The 12,113-nt window shown below is 43.1% G+C and overlaps 1 protein-coding gene across 5 annotated transcripts in view; it reads left to right on the forward strand.

The window, feature by feature from the left end:
- Positions 1 to 12,113, forward strand: part of LOC135407052 (protein unc-13 homolog B-like) — a 109,650-nt gene that overhangs the window by 58,617 nt on the left and 38,920 nt on the right. For all 5 annotated transcript variants that reach the window (XM_064641755.1, XM_064641758.1, XM_064641754.1 and 2 more), the window contains 3 exons: positions 561 to 694; positions 1,612 to 1,697; positions 9,468 to 9,594. In XM_064641755.1, coding sequence (XP_064497825.1) covers positions 561 to 694; positions 1,612 to 1,697; positions 9,468 to 9,594 — 347 coding nt within the window. The remainder of the gene's footprint in view (positions 1 to 560; positions 695 to 1,611; positions 1,698 to 9,467; positions 9,595 to 12,113) is intronic.

A 12,113-nucleotide genomic window follows, 5' to 3' on the forward strand; every position in this document is an offset into this window, starting at 1 on the left:
AGTTACTTGTGAAGGGAAGGTTTGATGTAGCTTTGAATGAGCAAAAGCCAATTAGAGCAGATGTAGACTGATCCAGGAAACTTTAGCATATATAAACCCCGAGCAGTGAAATTTTACCTTGTTTTCTAGCAGCCAGTATCCTGCTCTGGGTTTAGGAGGTGCCTCTAGACACAAGCTGTTTTCAAATCCATAAAACCTCCTCCAACCACTGTGTAGTAACGCACACACAATGTGTCAGTGTGGATATAGTCATCAAGCAGGTGCCTAGAAAGCAAGTATTTGGAATAAGCTTAGGGAAAATAATGTCTCAGCAGGTCTTCTGGAGCCTGGCCTACTCTTGGCATGGTAAATGACAAAACAGTGATTAGTTGGGTTTGAGGCCACCAGTAAGCAACATGGTTTGGCATGTTTACTATGTTTTGCATTAGATCAGGCAAATTACCAGTAGTCTTTATTAGTTTTAAGCTCTTTAGAGAAAGGGCCCACAATGGTGATCTACATTTGCCAGCTTTTTCTGTCCACTTAAAGTTTATGCTGTTTTCCAATGGCTTCCTTCCCAGAACAAAAGTCAGGACCTTCCTCCTGAGGAACAGGGCCCCAGCATCAGGAACCTTGATTTCTGGCCCAAGCTCATCACTTTGATAGTTTCCATCATAGAAGAGGACAAGAATTCCTATACCCCAGTCCTGAATCAGTAAGAAACTTCCATGTCCTGTGTGGCTAATACTAGTCTGTGTGTGCTCTGCTTTATTTGTTGAGCTGCTTTCTATCTCTTCTGTCACTTGTGCATTTATAGAAGTACTTATCTTGTCTGTCTGTCTTTCTGTCTTATCTGTCTCTGTCTTTATAAATAACTCTTTTTGATTGGGATGGAAGAGTTTCAAAAGGTTCAGTTACGCTGGCGTTCGAGCACAAACACCCTGATTATTACAATCCTGAACTCAGGGAGGCACCTGAAAATGGGGTGAGAGTTCTTTTGTTTTTTTCTGATGTTGAGCAGTTCTGGGGTGCACGTTAATGCACACAGTGGTGCCATGGTGCCTTACACTGTGATTTAGGAACATGGTGTTCATTGCAGCAGTGGGAGATTGCATTGGGTGGAGTTGTCACAGCATTGGAAAGGAACCTGAAACAGGTCTGTTTAACCAGTGACACCACTCCAACAGTCCCACAGGGCAGGAGGGAGAGAGAGATCTGACAAGGTATTATACACGAACAGCTGGATTATGCCCTAATGATCATTGATTTAACATAATAATCATTCATCTGTCAGCCCTAGTAACCCTTGAAAAGGAGAATGAAAAAAATAGACAAGGAAAGGGAAAAAGGTACAAGGGCGTTGAGATCACATTCCCAGAATTGTTTTATGCATCTCTACGTGGAATGACATCCAGGACCTGGCTTTTTGAGTTAAAACCAGTGTAGTTTTCAGATTACTTAATCTATGCCACAGAGTCCAGTTCACGGTCTCCAGTTTTCACCTGGACCTTTATCTAGGGTGAAGGAAGTTCCGTAATGTTGAGCTTTTCATCACATAGTGTAGCTCAGAGCTGAATAAAGAAGAGCCTTTTGCTCTGCCACATGCCAAAGTTTTTCCGAATGTCCCCTCAGGTTTCCTCAGGAGCTTGCTGTTGGGAAGATCAGCGCAGAGGTGATGTGGAGTCTTTTTGCCCAGGATATGAAATACGCCATGGAAGGTAAGAGAATGTCTCACTGCTGCTAGCTGACTTGTTGCTGATCTCTTGTTCTCCATCCATTTGGTGAAAATGAGGCCTAAGCACAGGAGTAGCAGCACTGTTTGGAGCAGAGATTCCCAGTGGTTTGTTTGTGCACAGCTGCTTTATGGGTGAGAATTGAGGCCGAGATCTCCATGAGCTCCAGACCTCTGAGTCAGGCTGTGTTGCAAGCTGTTTATTGTCATCCCAGCTGGTTTGAAATCATAAGTTCTCTTTAACCTGAGGTTACGTTGGTTTAGATTAGCAACCAGCAGCAGCTTCATTCTGCAGTGTACTGTGGTAGAAAGGGTTGAAAATGTAGGCAGACTCTGGGTTTTGCCATAGCTCTAGTTCCCTGGATAGTACAGCATAGATGGTCTAAGCCATTGGCAGAAAGATGCTGTTAAAACAATTCCTGCTGCAGACATTTTGAATTAGTCTTTGCATAATTCCACCTCCTAGTAGGGAAGAAATTTTACTGTTTCTGAAAATGAGTTAGGCATGCAAAGCCCAGCAAACTTCCAGAAAGGAATTCTGCTATTTGCAGTACTCTTCAGGTGGTTGATTACAGTTTCTGAACTTGATTTTAGTTCTATACATTGATTTGCACAATCTAATCATCTTTTTACAAGGTTCAGAGAGCATCCAGCTCCTGCTAGCTCTGCAGCTGTGGTAGCAGTTGCTTTCTCAGTATTTCGTAGGATTCAGCTTTATGATCACGTGTAAGTTGCTATTGTGATAAAAGAGAAGGGCTGGTGCTGTCTGTGGCATGTTAGTGTCTGTATTGATATTCCAAACCCAGGTCAAGCTGCTGCTTTTGGTCACTCACAAGATTTTGCTCAATCCGCTTGTCCCTAGTTTGATTTGAGCTTGCTTATTGAAGTGACGGCCTATTAGACTCTTACTTCAAATTGTTAGAACAAAAATGCTGCCTGTAAGAGAGTTTCCTGCATTTTGTTCTTCAGAAACAGTCTGTGGGGTTGCCCTGTAAGTGAAGAAGGTTGACTCCATTTATTGTATTAATCTCTGTCAGTGCAACAGAAGTAGAGACTGTGCTGTGGGGGGAGGCTCTTTGCCAGCTGTAGGCTTGAATTCAGCAGGCTGCAGGGCAGGATGAAGTGTTCTCGATTCTGTGTTAGGAACTTTTTATACACGTCTGTACCCCACAGTGCCTTTGTCTTGTGAGGTCATGCTGATATAAGAACAGACACTGGGAAGAAGGACTAAGACCTACTGTGTTGAAGAATCTCTTTTATAGGGATTGTCACTACTTGCTCATATGTTAGAGATGAGGCAATGGTGATAATTTCATGTTATCTTTCCCTAGAAACTGTTTGCTCCTGCAAACCATTTTAGGTCCCCTTTCAGTTTTGTTCTTACTTATACAGAAGGGATGGAGCACCTCTCCTATGAAGAAAGTCTGAGAGAATTGAGATTGTTCAGCCTGGAAAAGAGAAGGCTTCCAGGTGACCTAATTACAGTATTCCAGTACCTGAAGGGAGCCTACAAGAAAGATGGAGAGGGACTTTTTACAAGAGCATGGAGTGACAGGACAAGAGGGAATGGCTTCAAACTGAAAGAGAATATGTTTAGGTTGGATATTAGGAAAAAATTTTTCCCTGGGAGGGGGGTAAGGCCCTGAAACAGGTTGCCCAGAGAAGCTGTGAGTGCCACATCCCTGTCAGTGTTCAAGGCCAGGTTGGATAGGGCTTTGAGCAACCTGTTCTAGTGTCCCTGCCCATGGCACGGGGGGTGGAATGAGATGACCATTATGGTCCCTTCCAACCCAAACCAGTCCATGGTTCTGTTTAGTCCTGCGTGCTTGCCTTCAAGAATTTATAATGCAATTTACTCTTCTAACTGTTGGAAGTGTCCTATCTTCCTCCTTTTATCTGCAGCCATGAGATCTCTCCAGATCTGGTTGCTTACTTTCCTAAGATTTCCTTTCCCTGTTGCATCCAAAATGCAACTGTAAAAAGGTTACATGTGTGAATTTGACTGTCAAAGGGGACATGACTTTGACTGGGGGTTTTTTGTCTTTTTAATGACTTTATTTTATTCCATGTTCGCTTGGCCTCCCAGGTTTTCTCTGTTCAGATCTCATACCATGTCCCCTTTGACTCTGTTCCCACTCATCAATCTGGGCTTATTTTACCTTTTTCTGACATGCTTCTGGTCACTTTTGAGCTTCTTAAGACAAGGATTGGTATCCTGTTTCCATCCCTTAGTTCCTCAGTGCATAGCAAATACTCGCTGAAAGACCATCCCTCTTCAAAATATTTATTGGTGACGAAAATTGACACAAAGGTGGCTGATGGACAGAGGAGGATTTGCATTTTGAGCAAAAGTCGAAAAACTGCATGGTAGTGTATTTGTACTCTAGTTGTGCAAATTATGCAGGAGGGTTGGACAGCAGTAGAGTCAGGGTTGGGGTGTGTCTCTTCCAAATATATATTCAAGAAATCCTCAGGGTGCAGAACTCTATTTGAGGCAAGTGTGATTCCTCACTGCTTTGCTCTCCAGAAACTTGTGAAGATAACCTTTAGAACAAGCTCTACAATAATTCAATTATAGGCCTTACTAGATATATTTTAAATACAGATGATTGGATTAGCTAAGTGCATTTTTTTTTAAACTAGGGGAAAAAAGGGATTAAAGGAAATTGATTGAATGATGTGAGGGATGATGATTAGATTTGCTGTCCTTAGCTCTTGGCTCTGTCATTTCTCAGGTTCAGTCACTGATTGTTTTACCAGTTTAACTGCACTAAGAGTTTCATATTCCTTTTGCCAGTTTGTGGCATAATCCCTGGGTACTTTTCTGGTGCGCTCCAAGATCTATATGCATCAAGAGCTCTCTTCAAGAAAAGCTAATCTACTTTGTGGAGATATGTGCACATGAACCCAGACTATAACACTTGCTCCTAACTTTCTTCATGGTGTTTTCCCTTATGTTCTGTTCCTAAGTTCTGGATCACATGAGCTCATTCACCTCACCAAGTGGTAAGTTCATGCTCCTTGTGGAGCTTGTAGGTGTGAGTAGATGAAGAGTTTAATCTGTTACCCATAGTTTTAGCACTCTGGATGTAGTTTGTCACACTAGCTTTAGTGTTCTGTAGTCTAATGCCAGCATTAAAACAGATCTGCAAAGAAGACTTGAAAGACCATACTGCTGCTGTAGAAATGGAGGGTATGTGCTGTAGGGAGACTCCTGTTCTGATCAACCACTCCAGTTTTTTGACAGTACCTGATGCACTGAGCAGTTCTGGGAAATAGCCCCTTTGCTGGGTCCCAGGCATTAAGATGTAGATAATGTCTCGAAGAATAGCTGCTGAGGTCAGAGCTCCAGTTCATGTGTGACTCTATTCCTTTCCTCCTGGCCCAGGTGATGCTTGAGGGTCTCTGGTCCTTCCACTCTGCAATGTGAAGGGTTTGGAGTAGAAAGAGTGCAGGCCTGGCTGCATGAAACTGCCCCCTGCCTCCTTCCAGCCTCATACTTCCACACTGCTCTCCAGGATGCAGTGTGGAGGAGAGTTGGGAGGCTCAAGTGGGAGATGGTTTCTTTGAGCTGGAGAGTAGTGCCTGACTGTATGAGTTCCTTTCCTTTTTCCCCATCATGCCTTTCCCAGCTGGACTTTAGCCCCATGTGCACCCACGCAGCCTGTGCAGGACAATGTATAAACTCTAATTTATAACTAGAATACAGGGCTGAAGGGCTTCAGATGCAGAGTTCATACCAGCCTGTGGATGCTGCACCACATGTCCTTCGGACACCTTCTGTAGGGTTAGACTGCTGATGTGAGAAATGTTCAAGTCATAAAAATTAAACACCTATTCTCTATTTAAAATGTGTTCAGGAACCGGTAGCAGTCATCAGGCAGCAGGGTGTTTGACTGCTGAAAGGCAAGTGCACTGCAGACAGATCTTATGCCTTCCACTCTCCTAAGGAGACTCAGCATCTGAGACACAGCAGAAGCTCCAGGATCTACCCTGCTTCTTTTCTTTCTTCCCTAAAGCAATGACAATTCAAAGCACCATTCACAGCAGAGCTGGCACTTGCCTGTTTACTGGCAAAGGCAGTACAGGACAAGTCTTTGAGAAGTGTCCTGTGTTCCCCATCAACCCAAGAGTAAAACAGATCAGACCATCGTGTGTCCCAGACTTGGCTGGCAGGATCCATGCTCCCCTGGAGTCACTGTAGTGTAGAAAATGATTTTCCAAGTCATACAGTTGGCACCACCTCTGGGACACTGACTGGTTAATTGGAGTTAATAGGTTTCTCACTGTCCTCTGTGAAACCTCTGTGGCCCAGAAAGCACAAACACCTCGAGCAAAGAGGCTTGTGCTCTTCCTTTATCAGAAAGGCCTTAAAAGACAGTAATAGAAAATCAACGTCATCCTTGACAGCACCATTTTATCTTAGTTTGGACACATCAGCATTAGGAGAGTTGCAAATTGGAAGCGTCTTTGATAGGAAGAGAGACTGAGCAGACTTGGCAGGCAGGATTGAAATAAATCATTCTGCCACTTTCTCACTTCTAATAAGGAGAAGGGGATCGGAGGCACACACAGATGCCATCTGTCTAAAGTGTTGATGCTTCAACAGCCTTGGTACCTATTAGAGTTTCTTTGCAGAAATTTGGCATTATTTGCTGGAAATTAACCCATGAAAAGTAGACTAACAATCAGGAAACATAATCTGTGGATTAAAGGATGTGGTGGAAGCACTGTTCTCTGCCTGAAAAAATAGAACTGGATGTGACGCTAGAAAGTGTGCTGCTAGGGAACAGTTCCCTATTAATGCCTTAATAATATGGCCTTGGTGACCCTAAAAGCTTTTCTCCATTGGAGGCTGTTTGCAGATGAAATCTGGTGAGGAAATGTGTGAGACTTAGAGAACTCTGTGGTCTTTTCAGGATAAAACACAGTAGTTGCTGTACAATATCTCTGTGCTGTTCTGCTGCTGCTGCCACTAAGCTCTTTAAAAGCCAGCAGGTTATAAAGCAGCACAGAAATGTTCTAAGACTGATGGCTCCCAGGACCTTCACTTTACCTTTTCTAAAATGGGCTTTCAGTGTATGCCTCTGACTGATGTGTTTCCATGTCACCTTCAGGTAGTCTTAAACATTTCACCTTATAAAGGAAGCAGCTTATCAAAACTGTGCAGGGTCCACTGAAAGAGGGAAGGCAGATGGTTTGAGCTGTTGGGAATGAGGGGGTTTTGGGTGTTTGTTGGCTTTGTCCTCCAGAATGTTTGAGCTGTTATAGTTCACTTTTGTCTTTTCTCTGTCACAAGCCCCACCTCTCTTTCGAATACGTAAAGTTCTCTTTTATGGTGGTAAGACCTCTCCTTCTTTCTTTTACTTTCCTGTAGTTTATGCCCTTAGTGTCAAGTGTCTCCTTTAGCACTTAGATGGCCAGGTAGTCCTAGTAGAAGCTAAGTCCTTGGGCTTAGCTTCTCTGGCTGCTTTGCATCTTCGTCTTCTGCAACTTAGAAGTGTTTTAAACAATCTAAAAACAGAAAAAGGCTTGAATTGCTTGCTTTTAGTGCATTGCTTAATTTTGAGGAACTAAGTCTGATTTAAGTCCTTTTTGTGTCCAAGTCAGACCTCTCCTTTGCAGGAACAGCACCTTCCCCATGCAGAAACAGCAGCTGGAGGCAGCGCCTGTCCAAGTTAATGAAGTTATAATTGTCCGTTGGTTTCCTCAGTCACAGGGAGCGAAGCAGGCACAGTTATTGCTCTGTTTGCTTCCAGATCTGTGGAGAGAGTTTGTATTTTCTTCTGCAGTTGCTTGAGGGATGTCAGCAGTTCAGACACTGAGTATACTCCTAAGTGCTGAAGAAAGATACAAGATTATTAATATAAAACAGGAATGGACTTTCCACAGCTCCAATACAAAAGCAAATTCACTTTGGAGGGAAATGGACCATAATATATGTAATTTGTCCATTGAACCATTACTCCTGGGGACTGTGTCTCTCAGATACTGCTTGGCAGTTGCCAAGGCTTATGGAAAAATTCTGAATGAAAATTTCTCTGGATTTTGTGTTTTCAGTTGCATAATTCATACTTGATGTGGACCTTCTTCTTGTGCAGGTTGATGAAGCTTCAAGAGAGATACAGAAGTTTCTCAGTGTTTTGAATTATTTGCAAGAATTCACATTTGCATGAAAATAGATGATGATAATGATGTAAGATAAGCTTGTCTGTCAGGTAACTGATTAGAAAACTACAGCCATTTTGCAGCATGCAGATGTATCTTCCACTTATGAGTATCTGTAGCATGTATTGCTCACATGTGCACAGATCTACCCAGCTACTGGATACCTGTACTGAAGTCCTAGATTAAAGCTATTCAAAGTTAAGAAAAAGACTTCCTCTTTTCGACATAGCTGAATCCTGTCTGCATGTCAGCAGTGATGCCCTTGGAAAGTTACGTCAGTAAGGAGGTACCTACATGTAAGAAAGGAAGAAGAGTCTAAACTCAAATTCTAAGGATATAAACCTGAGCCTGAGCTAAAATCATGCGTGTCTTAGTATAATATCTCACACTGTAGACATGGACTAGCAGCTTGCTGTGGTGCTAGAGTGAACAAAGAAGCTTGGCACAAAGTGTATTCCTGCTGTGAGGCCTGGCAAACGAAAGAGATGGATATGGACGGGCAGCACTGGGTAGCAGCAGTGCAGAATTGATCACCTGATAACGCAGGGTCACAGTACAGACAAAAGCCAGCTGCTGAGTCCTCATAGCATCATGAAAAAGGAATTAATTTTAATCTTTTCAAGGGAGATTTTGAAGAAAAGCAGCGCAGTACAAGGAGCTGCCTGTGTAAGCACATGAGGGGTGGCTTGGGAGAAAGCGTTTGGGAGAACTTAACAAGTAGTTTAAAAACAGGGATTGTGGGCTGATCAGAGGTGGGAGTCAATTGCTGAAAGACGGTAGTGTGGACGTAGGCTGTCAAGGGCCTTGAGAGTGAAGACATGGTGAATACATTCCTCGTGTCAAGTAAAGGAAGCTGTGATCTAGGGAGTTAAAATGTAGGTCTGAATATGGCCAGTGCTTCAGCAGTGTAGGTGCGTGGGAAGGGTCATGTTGTGGAGGTATGTGCATTACACAGGGAAGAACTGTGTAATTGTAATTGTTCCAACATTGTCTGGGTACAAAAACATTAGGAAACCTGGAGGGAGGAAGAGGCTCAACAGCAGACACTGCCTTCTGGAAAAGAAGTATCATTAATTTCTCCAAACTGGGGATCAGGGAAGGCTCCACCTCCTGTGTAGCTCATTTGGACTTGCTTGTGACTCATACTGTCAAACTCTTGGTGCTTTCTGCTCTTGTCTCCTACGGGATGTAGTGTAACATGTTGGTATTGCTTTTGTTTGTATCTAAGAATGAACAGATTCACTTGCCTTGATTTTTCCTCTGCAAAGATGGAATCTCGACTGTGATATTTTAAATGAAAAGGCCATAAGAGATTCCTCTGTTTTTATTGCTTTGACAAACAAAAAAATCTTCAGCAAATGGAAGTATTAATTAGAGCTACAGAAATAAACTCCAGAGCCCCAATGGTCAACCTCCAAGAACCCTTGCTTGCTGCCAAAATTCTGTGCTGTGAAGATTTTATGTCTCTATAGATGCTTCATACTCAAAACATTGCATAGTGCAGATGCACTTTATAAAACCTTCCTGTGCCTGATGGCAATGACAGTGGTAAATTCAGACTTAACTGCTTATTTTTCCTTCCTTACAGAGCATGAGAAACACAGACTGTGTAAAAGTGCGGACTATATGAATTTACACTTCAAAGTGAAGTGGCTGTACAATGAATATGTTCGTGATCTGCCTGCCTTCCAGGGAAAAGTGCCTGAATATCCAGCGTGAGTGTATTATGTGTCCTTTAGTAAATCCCCACTGTCTGTCTCCTTGTGTTACCTTGAGGGTAGGGGGATCCTTTGGTTCTCCTGTGGCTGCCTTCATGATAACAGCATTTCTTCACTCCTGATGTTCTGTGCTTTTTTATGTGCATGTTTGTCCCCTGTGGTGTTCTGTGCCACTGCCCCAACCCAACTCAGTCCCTTGTTGTACAATATCTCCCAACATTTCTAAAGCTTTAGCAATGGCATGGACAGTCTCTTAAGTCAGTCTGTGCCTGCAGTGTGGGCTTTGGTCAGTTCTTGAACAGCAGATGCAGGCTTACATTCTTGTGTTTGTAGGTACAGGTTTATGTGTTTATACGGTATGTCTGCGTTTACGGATGTCCTATGTGCACACTACAGGATTTGTAAGATAATGTTTTCTCCTTTTTAGAAAGACTGGGTGGTTTACCTGGAAACATCAGATAAGCTGTTCCTCTTGAGCTCGAAGCAGTTGTTTGTAACTTTTATTTAACTTTAAACGAGCAACAGTAGATTTCAGACCTGGAGAAGGTGTATGAGCCCAAAAGGGAGCAACCCAGAGATAATGCTGTAGCTAGAGTTCCTTGCCTAAGGCAAGAACAGGTATCCTGGTTCTGACCAGTGTTTTAACTGGTTTTCAGAGGCTTTCAGTGATGGTTGCACCACATCTCCTTTTTTCCTGTGCTTCACTGTTACCCCTCCGTTGGTTTTGGGGGGTTTAACACACTTTCCTTTTTCTCCCTCAATCTTTCTTGTTTTGATTTGAGCTTGTTATAGGCTGAGCGTGGAGAATAAATTGTTCCTGCTTTATAAGACTAAAATGCTCTGCTCATGTCTCTTCCCAGTCTTGTGCTGGTTCTTGTTTCTTCCCAGCTTTCCTTGTAAGGGAGGTTTACTCACCTCTTTCCAGCTGGTCTGTGTCTGAACATACAATACCCAGCCTTAAATATCGATGTTTCATCTAGACCTTGCCTTGCATTGCCTTGCAGACAGTGCTGCTGCTCTCTGGGTTGACAGCAACCCTTTCTTTTTTCTTTTATTCAGAATTATTGTTGACTCGTGGTGCTTCCAGTGGGCCACAGGCCAGCCCACAGGCACCCTCAGCATTGTGTCCTACCATGCTGCTGTTCCCATCCTGTACATGACTGTTCACTTCTGTCCAAATGCAGCACTTTGCACTTGTCCCCCTTGAAAAACACATCGTGCCTGGACTCTGTTTCCAGTTTGGCACTTTGAATTCTCCTCCCATCGTGTTGTGCATGCAGTCCCTCAAGCCTGGTGCCAGCTGCATACTAATAAGACGTGAGGCAATTGGCGTAATTGCTCGTCGTGGGCTGTGGGCCTTGATTAAATCAGGTCAGCAAGAGGCATAAACCCACTGAACAGGGTGCTGGAATGGCAGTCTCAGAAGCCTTGTTTTCTTTGCTGTGCCTCTGAGTCTGGGCAATCTCAGGCAAGCCATCAGACATTCTTAATCTCTCTTTTTCTCCTGTGTAATCAGGATAATGATGCTCAGTTTTGTTCTGCAGACTTCTGCAGTCTGTTCTGCTTTGCTGCCCTTTGTGGTAGAGCTTCAGTGCTCATGTGCATTTGCAGCCAATGGCTTTGTTACTTCACTCTTTTATTTTAGAACAATAGGCACATTGTCACATATAGGTGATGTTTATTTCAACCATAACCTTCACCTGTCACAAAATATCCCCTTGATATCAATTACAGCTACGTGCTCTTGTCCTTTGATTTGCTTCATCACTAGTACTCTGTCTTGAAACTTCCTTAAACAAAGGAGTCTACACATCAGGTTTGCACATCAGTAAACTCTTTAGGTGAAACTAAATTGCTGCTGTCCAGACAACAGTTGGGTTGTCTGACTTCTTGTCAGACAAGAGGTTATCCACAAACTCGCTTTTCATGTTGAAACTATGAGAAACCATGTTTCTGATAGCCTTGAGATAAAATTGAACAAAGTGAAGGCTCGAAAGAATTGAAGCTGAAGTTTTTATACTCCCTTTATTTTCTGAAATTCAGCAGCAGTTTCTGAAACGGAAATAGCTATGTATCTGGGAGTGAATCTTCAAAACTTCCTCTCTTCAGCTTTTAGCTGCCAGCTAACCTAGCTTTTTAGATGTGTAAAATAAGTCTTCTGTGTTTTGTTTTAATACTGATGTTAGCATGCAGCTAGCATTGTAGCTGCCCTCTCTCTGGTGAGGGAAGGTATTCCTTCCTTGAGATCCTGTTGACTTATCCCAGCTCTCTTCATCAAACACAGTATTTATTCTTCTACTCTTTGGAACCCTGCCTGCCTTCTTGCCTCAGCACTTGCCAAGACCCAGAGGTTGTTCACTGGATACCCACAGCAAATGAACAAGATGAATTCACCTGTGAAGTGTGACACTGCAGGAGCCATGCTCATGGCCAAGCTGAAATGGTAGTGTTTTGTGTTACCTCTCTGTTGTGCAGCCAGCAGAGGTAAATTTCCATTTAGCCCCAAAGTGCTGCTC

Source organism: Pseudopipra pipra, chromosome Z, assembly GCF_036250125.1.
Source record: "Pseudopipra pipra isolate bDixPip1 chromosome Z, bDixPip1.hap1, whole genome shotgun sequence".
In the NCBI taxonomy this organism is placed as follows: domain Eukaryota; kingdom Metazoa; phylum Chordata; class Aves; order Passeriformes; family Pipridae; genus Pseudopipra; species Pseudopipra pipra.